At 36.7% G+C, this 10,549-nt stretch overlaps 2 protein-coding genes across 2 annotated transcripts; both read left to right on the forward strand.

Moving 5' to 3' along the window:
* Positions 1 to 7: 7 nt before the first annotated feature.
* LOC114742059 (probable metal-nicotianamine transporter YSL6) lies at positions 8 to 402 on the forward strand (the record flags this gene model as incomplete). The annotated part of the gene is made up of 1 exon (XM_028930308.1): positions 8 to 402. A coding segment is annotated over one exon (378 nt), but the record flags the coding sequence as incomplete, so codon positions are not given.
* Positions 403 to 1,355: 953 nt separating this feature from the next.
* Positions 1,356 to 6,040, forward strand: LOC114742063 (probable metal-nicotianamine transporter YSL6). The gene is made up of 6 exons (XM_028930313.1): positions 1,356 to 1,549; positions 1,838 to 1,935; positions 2,193 to 2,330; positions 3,086 to 3,275; positions 3,427 to 3,559; positions 4,769 to 6,040. The coding sequence occupies exons 1-6, from the start codon at positions 1,403 to 1,405 to the stop codon at positions 5,701 to 5,703; spliced, it is 1,641 nt and encodes a 546-aa protein (XP_028786146.1). The 5' UTR covers positions 1,356 to 1,402; the 3' UTR covers positions 5,704 to 6,040.
* The last annotated feature ends 4,509 nt before the right edge of the window (positions 6,041 to 10,549 follow it).

The following is a 10,549-nucleotide window of genomic DNA, read 5'->3' on the forward strand; positions in this document are numbered from 1 at the left end:
TCAGGGGACCGAGGGCTCTTCTTTGGATATTTCGGAGCATTTGCTTCGGGATGATCGGAAGGCTCCGTCCTCGGATTTCGAGCACGTTCCGGAATGGAAGGACCAGATCACCGTCAGAGGGCTGTTGGTGAGTGCAGTTCTGGGGAGTCTTTTCTGCATCATCACTCACAAGCTCAATCTGACTGTTGGGATCATTCCTTCGCTGAACGTTGCTGCCGGGTTGCTTGGATTCTTCTTTGTCAAGACCTGGACTAGCTTCATGTCCAGGTTGGGATTCTTCACCAAACCCTTTACCAGACAGGAGAACACCGTCATCCAGACTTGTGTTGTCGCTTGCTATGGCCTCGCTTTCAGCGGTAACTCACCCCTCCTTCGTTTAGCTTAAACTCGTGAGCTTTTGTGCTTTCTGGATTTTCCTGTTGCCCCGCGATCCGCTCATCTTTTCGCTCAATTGAACTCGTCTATTCCCAGCTTAGCTACTAGAGCAAAGAGTAGGCCCCTCACCCCTCTATCTTCCTGAGAATGTGACGCGACAGAAGAAACTAAGTCCTTAAGTCTTTGAGAGTGGGGAGTGGAGAGAGAAGTAGGATAAGATTGGATGCTTGACATCAGTACTATGATGTTTTGATGACAAGTGAACTATAAAATATTAAAATATAGTTGGAATAAGGATCAAGGGAATCTTCCTCCTTGGGTCAACAGACAGTGGAAAATATGACGCCTGCTACGTTTAGTCAAAAGACTGTAGGAAGATGAATTTCACATTCATGATAAGTGCTCCTGTCCATTTCCATATTAATTTTTGCTAGCTAAATCAATTTCACATTATTGCCATCATATACAACCTGATCTGACCAGGTCACTAAGGTCTCATTGTAGAATTTGGATTCGAGGTTAATTTACCAAACCCAAAAAAGCTCCAAAAACTCCCCCCAAAACCTGTCTCATTCAACATTAATTAAAAAAAAAACAAGATGTGAATTAACAATGGAGAATCAAATTAACGTAGCATCCATTTTACTTCCTCTCATCTCTTGATCTTTCACCTGCACATTTATAGCTACGTGTTTGTCAACGTGGAGATAAGTTTTCTGCCCAGTAGTTCATTTTTGATCATTGCCTCTTGTCATCTTTCATTGAAAACTTTTTAATACGGGCAGTCAATCAGTCGTAGTGTAACCAAATTTAATAAATGCATTAGAAATCATAACTGCGGGAAGTTTCTATCTATGTTGATGTTCTATTCCATTTTTCTTAGAAGGTAAACTCTTTTAGTTTGAAATTTCTTGATTATAAGATATGCTTTATAAATGGTGCCATGCTAATTTTATTTATCCATATATTTCTCTAATGTGATGATTATAACGTGTTTGGCAGGGGGTTTGGTTCATCATTGATTGCCATGGATGAGAGAACATACCAGCTTATTGGCCCAGATTATCCTGGTAATAGGGCTGAAGATGTTATAAATCCAGGCTTGCTTTGGATGATAGGTTTCACTTTTGTTGTCAGTTTCCTTGGGCTTTTCAGTCTTGTCCCACTTCGCAAGGTAAACCTATGGTGACTACTCATTAGTATTTGTATCGCAAATAAAAAGGGAAAGAAAGGAAGATGGAAAGTCAATGAGATTTGGTGTTCTAATGTTCTTATTTCAATAGAAAAATTGTATTAACGGTGTGAGAATGATAAATAAAAGCGTGAGAATGATTTTACTCTGTATATAGGCATGTAATTTGCTAATCTTGGGAGTCTATTGTAGACATAATTTCCTTTTAGCATTGCTATTGACGACGCTGATTGGCAATTTAGAGCCTGATCTCCATGCATTAAATCTCAGGTTATGGTCATGGACTATAAGCTTACATATCCCAGTGGGACAGCTACAGCAATGTTAATTAACAGCTTCCACACAAAGACTGGAGCCGAACTTGCAGGGTATGCATTAGAAATCATGTTAATTTCTGTCCACTGAGAAGCGTTGCTTATGTTACAATTATGATTTTAATACTGAATTGAAGATTATACGTCAAAGATGCACTTGTCACTTATTCTATCTGGTCATCATTTCTTGGTTTAATCATGGAATTGTAGAAACACCTTTTATGATGACTTAGTGTCATGAACATGTTATGTTTGCTGCTATTTTCTTTTGCTTTTGTAGTTCTAAGTGACATTATCATCTTTGACTGTAGGAACCAAGTCCAGCGACTGGGCAAGTACCTGAGCATAAGTTTCTGCTGGAGCTGCTTTAAGTGGTTCTTCAGTGGTATAGGAAATTCATGTGGATTTGACAACTTTCCAAGTTTTGGATTGACTCTATTTAAAAACACGTAAGGCTCTTACAACTTTGGCTTTCATTGGATTCCTATCGTAGTTTATTCCCTACCTAGTATAAAATGGGCTTTTCGATGCCTTTGATATACACTGTTCAATGAGTTGATGACTAGTGTTAGAACTACTGCCTTGGATGCGGGCCTAATGAATTGTGTTGCTACTCGCTACTGATGGAAGAGAGTGAGAGAAAATACAATTTGAGTGAAAGGCGCATATGTGACATGACGCCTGCATCAGTATTTACATTCACATTTTGATTGTATAGCACTGGTTATCCCATTTGCTTGGATGAACTTCATGCAAAAAGCTTGCTATAAATCATATGCTCTGGGATTGCTATAATTAAGGGGAATTCGACAAGCAATAAATTGTAACTTAATAAGATGAACACAATCTTAAATTGCAACTCGAAAAATATTTCCTGAAGTTGTCTAAGGAAAATGGGTAGGAGGAGTAACTTGCTTTGACTTGAAATGCTTCCTACACTCACAAATGCAAAAACAATTTAGTGTATGAATAAGAATAGCTTTTGATGAAACTAAGGGGAGAGATTCACTAAGTTATATATGACTTTGTGACAGAGCTTACCCTTTGATCAACATGTGTTTAATGCATGAAATCACTTTAATGCCTGAAAATTATCGCAAGATGTTCTGGCAGACTGGGGAAGCCACAAGTTTGATCTCAAATCTTGAGAAATGGCAATACTTAATTTAATTATTTAATAATCACAACGCTTGTTCTCATGCAGGTTCTACTTTGACTTTAGTCCAACTTATGTTGGATGTGGTCTTATCTGTCCTCACATAGTTAATTGTTCAGTTCTTCTTGGAGCTATCATATCATGGGGTTTTCTATGGCCCTTCGTCTCCAAACATGCTGGGGATTGGTATCCAGCTAACCTTGGTAGCAATGATTTTAAAGGTCTTTATGGATACAAGGTATGTGTATGGCAAAGCAGACAGGGTTGGTATGCAATTTAGAATGTCTTATGGTGAATCTGTGATTTATGTTCAATGACTAGTCGATTAGTTGTTGTATTTCTCCTGAATCCACAATAAAACATTTTCTTTATGCTCATGTTTTGCGCAGGTGTTCATATCCATTTCTCTTATTTTAGGGGATGGTGTTTACAATTTGGTCAAAATCATATTGATAACTGTAAGGGAGATGTGTAGGGCAAATTCCAAGCAGAACAACCTTCCTGTTGTATCAGAGGTTACGGGTGAGTTCCATGAATTCCCCTTTAGCATTACTTTCTTTAACCAGTGAGGTCCTTTCTTCATTGTAGTCCCATCCTAATTTTTACCGGCCTCGTCATTTAATCTTCAAGTCAATAAATACTGTCGTGCAAGTTTTTCAAGTATTTTTCCATTATATAAATGTCAATAATAATAACCTCAACTCTTCGTCCTTCATATGGCGGCCTGGCTGAGTGGACAAGTTGCCCTGTACCTTTTTCTATCTGCTTCAAGAGTTGAGTTTGCAAATTGTTGTTATAGATTGACATTGACCTTTAATAACTCTAGTATATTTTGACATTGACCTTTAATAACTCTAGTATATTTTAATCTCTGTTGATTAAAAAAAAAAAAGGGCAAATTTCACTGTAGGACCGCAGAAGACAATTAATTTCAAAGAGCCCCCAAAACTTTCTGAAATTTCACTGCAGGACCAAGGGGGCAAATTGATATTAATTCCACAAAGAAAATGACCCTATTGTCCCTCATGTGAACAAGTATGGGAGAACCCATTTGCAAGTGAGGTTAGATAATTTACAACATGCATATATTTATTTACAATTGGAATTAGTCCATTTACATGTCACTTCCTTCACCTGAAAAAGGTCTCCGTGAGTGAACAAGTATGGGAGCGCCCATTTACAAGTGGAATTAGTCAATTTGCAACATACATACATTTATTTACAATTAGAATTAGTCCATTTACATATCACCTTATTCACCTGAAAAAGGTGCCTGTGAGTGAATAAGTGTGAGAGAACCCATTTGCAAGTGGGACTAGTCAATTTGCAACATACATACCTTTATTTACAACTGAAATAGTCCATTTACATGTCACCCTGCAATAAGTATTATGAGGGGCAATAGCGTCATTTTCTTTGTGGAATTAATATCAGTTTGCCCCCTTGGTCCTGCAGTGAAATTTCAGAAAGTTTTGGGGGCTCTTTGAAATTAATTGTCTTCTGCGGTCCTACAGTGAAATTTTCCCAAAAAAAAAAGGGTGCACACTATGATCTTTTATGTGAAATAATTTGACATGTGAGTATTCTGGTATGATGTCCTCGTTGGATATTGAATTCATCAATGGATAACGGCTGTGAATTATATTTTCATTGCTTGTCTTGGTGCCCCTTGCCAGCATTTTTGTGTGTGATATTTGTAGGAGTTAATTTTCTTCTTCTGCGTGTTATCAGATGATGGATGTTCTGAACTGCAAGCGGAACAACGAAGAAGGGATGAGATATTTTTGAAGGATAGGATACCCTTCTGGTTTGCAGCATCCGGATATGTGTGTCTTGCTGCTATATCTGTTGCAACAATACCAATGATCTTTCCTCCTCTTAAATGGTACCTGGTTCTGTGCTCTTACATCCTGGCCCCTGCCCTAGCCTTTTGCAACTCTTACGGCACCGGGCTCACAGACTGGAGCTTGGCATCCACTTATGGGAAGATTGGTCTTTTCGTCATGGCCTCGTTGGTGGGCCCTAAGGGTGGGGTAATAGCCGGGGTAGCATCTTGTGCTGTGATGATGTCCATTGTCTCAACGGCAGCTGATCTCATGCAAGATTTTAAGACGGGTTATCTTACCCTCTCATCTGCAAAGTCTATGTTTGTGAGCCAGATAGTTGGAACAGCCTTGGGTTGCATTATTGCCCCTCTCACATTCTGGTTGTTCTGGAGCGCTTTTGATATTGGGTCACCTGATGGTCCCTACAAAGCACCTTATGCTGTTATATATAGGGAAATGGCCATACTAGGTGTCGAGGGATTTTCTGAGCTTCCAAAGCACTGTCTGGCCTTGTGTTGTGGCTTCTTTGTGGCAGCTCTAGTTATTAACCTGGCAAGGGATCTGATTCCCAAAAAGATCTCACAATATATACCTATCCCTATGGCCATGGCAGTTCCCTTCTACATTGGTGCCTACTTTGCAGTTGACATGTTCGTGGGGACGGTGATATTGTTTATATGGGAGCGTTTCAATAGAAAGGATGCAGAGGACTATGCAGGAGCGGTTGCTTCAGGTCTAATATGTGGTGATGGGATTTGGACAATTCCATCGGCTATACTCTCCATTTTGAGGATAAATCCACCCATCTGCATGTACTTTGGGCCCTCTACTAGCAGCTGATTTAACCAAGGCGACTGCCCTTGTGTTAGTTTCTTGCGCTTACAACTCCCATATTTATTTATTTGGACCGAGTTCTGTACATATATCTATTGTATGCGAAGAACGAGGCAATTATCTAGATGCATCTCGTTGCTGGGTTGAGATTGACTTTGTTTTGGCCAGAAAAACAAGAGGAAAAAGAAAAAAAAGGTTGAACTCTATTTGCATATGGGAGTGCACGCCGTTAGTAACATCAATGTGAATATTTAATGCTGTCTTATCCTTTCCCATTTTGTTCTTCATGGTCATTGTTGTGCGTATGAAATAGAATCAAATCCACTGTAACATGGCTGTGGCATTTTGAATTGTGGTTATTTTTCGAATTGGTACATTTTGATTTTCATGATTTTCTTTCATAAAAATATCAATTTAAATGCCTGTCCGTTGAGAAATTTTAGCTGTCAAAGATTTAAAAAAAAAAAAAATCATATTTTAAGAACTATCAGTTAAATAAAGTTAATTATTTAAGCAAGTTTTAATATTTTTGTTGTACTTATTTTTTTGGTGTGGAAACATAATCACTAGAGTTACAAAAAGCATGTTTTTCACTGATTCATCTATGTCAAACTTGATCAAATGGTTTTGCCCTATTGGGTTGGGCGTTAAGTCTAAAGTCTTCCTAATAAGTATGTTTTCAGAATTTGAACTTTGTTCCTTCTTTTAGGGGTGCAACCACTCACCAAATGCTTGTTGATGATGTCCCTGTTTTGTTATTCAATTATTGCCGGGACTATGCAGTTTTCTTTTGTAGCTTAAACACTTATCATTAATACGGAGAATTCTGGCACCTCATCCAAAAGTCGTGACTGTACTTCGGATGCCCTTATCCAAACCAAAGTACTACCTCCGGTCTTTAATATAAGACCCTGTTTGACTTTTATTTTGGTCTTAAATATAAGACCCCAATTCACTTTGTCTCTCATATTTACGTATTTTTTCCAAGATAGTCCTTCTAATAATTGTAATTTTAGCCAATATAGTTGATTAGTAAGGATATTTTAGCAAAGATAATACCTATTTATTATAAATAACTAACTAAATTTCTTTCCTTAATATCCTCAAATTAGTCAACTGGGTCTTATAATTAGAACCGGAGGTAGTATCAAAAAGGCCACGTTGTTCACATTCCCCAAACACCCCTATCTTGCATCGATGATATTTTGAATTGAGGGGTGAATTTTTTCCCAATACAAAGCCACGGTAAATTAGCGACCAAAAGATTCTTAAGAAAATGGTGAATTTTGAATGAAAGGTAAAAGCGGCAAGGCGTGGTCGGAGAGAGTGTTGAAAGGCTATGGTCCTCTGTGGCATATAAGCCTGTGCGACTGCAAGGGCCACGCCATGATTACCAAAAATGCTTCTTTGAAAAGACTTCATCACGACTCTCTATTTCGACGTCCTTAAGCGCAATCATGAATCACACAAGTGGCCTTCTTTGTCGGTCACCCGCAATTATTCAATTAATTTGCGTCTAAATCATCATAGTCAAAATGGCTTTTCATTTGGAGGTAGAACTAATCCCCAGTTGATTCTTTCTTCAACCATACTTCTCATAACTTCATTTCCAGCTTATACTGAAACCACTCGTACACATAGTAGCCAGAATGTGGAGTACTGTTATGATGTCCATCTTCTTTCTTTCCTCCATGAATCCACAATATTGTCTGTTCATGCCAGAGATTTGTCATTACCATCTTGTATCTTCGTTTTGAAGAAATAGTGGGAATTTTGCCCGTGGGCAAAAGTGGCTTTTGGGTTTTTGCCAGAAATAAAAACAGAGACTGCAAGAACAAGAGAACCAGAGAGCAAGTGGGCTGCAGCCAACGGCCGATTGAAAACTATAAATTTGAATTTTTTTTTTTTAAACCTAGGAAAATTGGATAATTGGTATTAGTATATTGAAGTGTAATTAATCCGCAAAAGTAGCTGGAGTTGAGCCCAATGGTGATGGGCCGTCGAATATGCAGATGTTAAACACAATGCCTTTTATTTGTCAGAAAGAATATTTAACCGTATGCCGAAAACCAACAAACAATATCTAACCACCATAACCGGCCACCAAAGCCCCTTCATTGCCACCGCCAGTGGCCCATTAAATCCTCCAAAAAGGATTTGAATTTATGACTCGTTCACTCATCGAACCAAAATTAATCATCAGGCTATCAAAGCCTATTATTAGCCATATTATGCAAAAAAAAAAAAACGGAAGAAGAAATTATGCAATAAATTTAATTTCCAAATAGCTTGCCTGTTATTATGTTATAAAGTGAAGTGAAAATTAACTCATCGTTTTATCACATTTTTTCTTGTTCACCTATCGGATTAGTTGTGAACTGATAGCTTGAAAATCCATAAATTTGATTTTTTTTGGTAAATTGATAATTGAATGCTATTAAAATAAGAAATTCACTTAAGTTCTTATGAATGTTCTAATCTCCTGATCTGCAACTGCTATCTGTCCCACACAAAAATATCATTTGTGCGATATTAATAACATATGACATGACAGAATAAGAAAATTATTGTGTTATTTAACATTATTTTATGAAAAGTAATTCCTAATAAAATTTTCATTAATACGCTTATTTTTATTGAAGTATTAATTATATAAAGAAACAGATTGAGGATGATTAGCATGTGGTTTGATTTAATTGGGAAAATTACACACAAGTTCTAAGAAGTATGATTTATTCATTTAAGGTTCTAAAAAATATCAAAATTAATAGCAGGTCCCAAGAGACCTTGGAGTATTATATTGTAATTGTAAAATGACATCACTATCTTTTCTAATCTAAGGTTCCCAATTTACAATTTTATCTGTCAATGTGATTGACAATCTCGACGGCGAGTATTAACAACCAAATAGGAAGTTATTGACAACTTGGGCAGTATCTGTTGACAACTTACTTTATGGGATAACATAAACTCCACATAGGAGCAAATTATAACCAAATAATATAATATAACAACCTTAAAGCTAAAATGGGAAGTTTTTTTGAAGGCATTAACAACTCTTACTAAACCTAATATGATGATAACAGAATTTCATTGTAGAGATGCATTGAAAACCTCAATGATAAGTATTAACTATCTAAAGGAAGCTGTTGACAACCTAGGCAGTGTCTATTGATAACTGACTTTATAGGATAATATAACCTCTATAGAAAATCAAATTATAACTAAATAGTATAACATAACAACTTTAACATGGAAATCATTTGTATAAAAACTTCAAAACAATATTGTACTTATATAATGTTTGCTGAAGGGCCACCACACTGGAAAAAATTTGTCCTTTACCAGTAACCAAATCTTTCTATTTTGTTGAATTCATTTAGAAAATTAGTGTTGGTATCATTTGTAAACCACATGACAATGATGGTGGGTTTTTACCCAATACATTGAGTGGAGATATAGACAATGAATTTAAACCTTTGAATAAGTATTTCATCCTGCATAATAAGACGAGTCATAAAGTTGTTAATAACAACTTTCGACCACTGAAATGAAATGACAATTTAAACAGAACAATTGATAACAAATAATATTACTTCAAAATTAAAATAAATAAATTCCGCTTACAAATGTTGTTCTTCTATTAGATCATCTCTTGTTGGTTGTGAATTTTCATCTACAATGTCTAAAAATATACATTGATCAAGGGTTATTGTAATTTAAAACTTTTTCCCCCTCAAGAAGAAGTTTGCTCCACCTCATAGGCTAATGTATATATCAAATGATCGAAAATAATATTATTATTCATTCACATTTAATTCTAATCGTGTGATACCTGCCCAATAAAAAAAGAAAAAAAGTTTAGTTAAATATTGTTATGAAAGTCAAACATGGCTAGATTGTATTATTCTATAAAGTCGGTTATCAGCAAACATTGCTTATGTTGTCAACAGCTTTCCCTTGAGTTGTTAATACCTGCCGTTAAGGTTGTCAATGGATATCTGCATTACAATTCTCCTATTGGGTTTAGTTAAAGTTATTAATGCTTTCAAAAAATTACAATTCTAATATTAAAATTGTTGTATTATATTATTTAGTTATGTGGTGTTATGTGGAGGTTGTGTTATCTTATAAAGTTAGTTGTTAACGTATATTGCCTAAGTTGTCAACAGCTTCCCCTTAGGTTGTTAATAATCGCTGTTGAAGTTGTCAGTAAAGGTATCGCTAAAGACTCAACGCTTTCTACTTAATGACTCAGTTAGGAGGGGGGAGAGATTTTAGGCCAACTCAATGACAATTCCATAGCATGATTAGGGTGAGGGAGACAGCAAGATGGCAACACATAGTTTGGGACAATGAGAGGTTCCCAGAGGCGTACTGGGGGAGACGGCGGATGGCGAACCGATTGTAAGAGGGAGAGACGACGCAATAGGGGAGTAATTGTATCACAAGAAGTGACTACGAAGGGAGAGATGACGCCAGGGAGTAATTGCGAACAGAGAGATGACGAATATGAGAGACGCTGCCAGGGGAGAGGGAGCAATTCGAACATAGGCTGGGGGGAAGAGAGAGAGTGTGTGTTTGAACTTTGAATTAGATACTGCCTCCGTTGTCAACAACTTCCCATTGGGTTGTTAATACTTGCCGTTGAGGCTGTATATCACATTGGCAGAGAAAACTGCGAATTGAAACCTTAAATTAGGAGGGATAGTGATGGTATTTTATAATTATAATATAATACTCTAAAGTCTCTTGAGACCTGCTATTAATTTTGACATTTCTTAAGGCTTTAGATGAATAAATTATACTCTTTAGGACTTATGTGTAATTTTCCAATTTAATTAATTAAAAA

The sequence above is a fragment of the Neltuma alba genome, unplaced genomic scaffold (assembly GCF_004799145.2).
Source record: "Neltuma alba isolate B1F8T4 unplaced genomic scaffold, ASM479914v2 tig00003626_pilon, whole genome shotgun sequence".
Taxonomy (NCBI): Eukaryota; Viridiplantae; Streptophyta; class Magnoliopsida; order Fabales; family Fabaceae; genus Neltuma; species Neltuma alba.

Excerpts from the sequence above, each read along its gene's own strand:
- LOC114742063 (XM_028930313.1), top strand. The coding sequence starts at position 1,403 with ATGGATGAGAGAACATACCAGCTTATTGGCCCAGATTATCCTGGTAAT. Across the intron at positions 1,936-2,192 it reads ACTGGAGCCGAACTTGCAGG|GAACCAAGTCCAGCGACTGG; the intron begins GTATGCATTAGA and ends CTTTGACTGTAG. Across the intron at positions 2,331-3,085 it reads TTGACTCTATTTAAAAACAC|GTTCTACTTTGACTTTAGTC; the intron begins GTAAGGCTCTTA and ends GTTCTCATGCAG.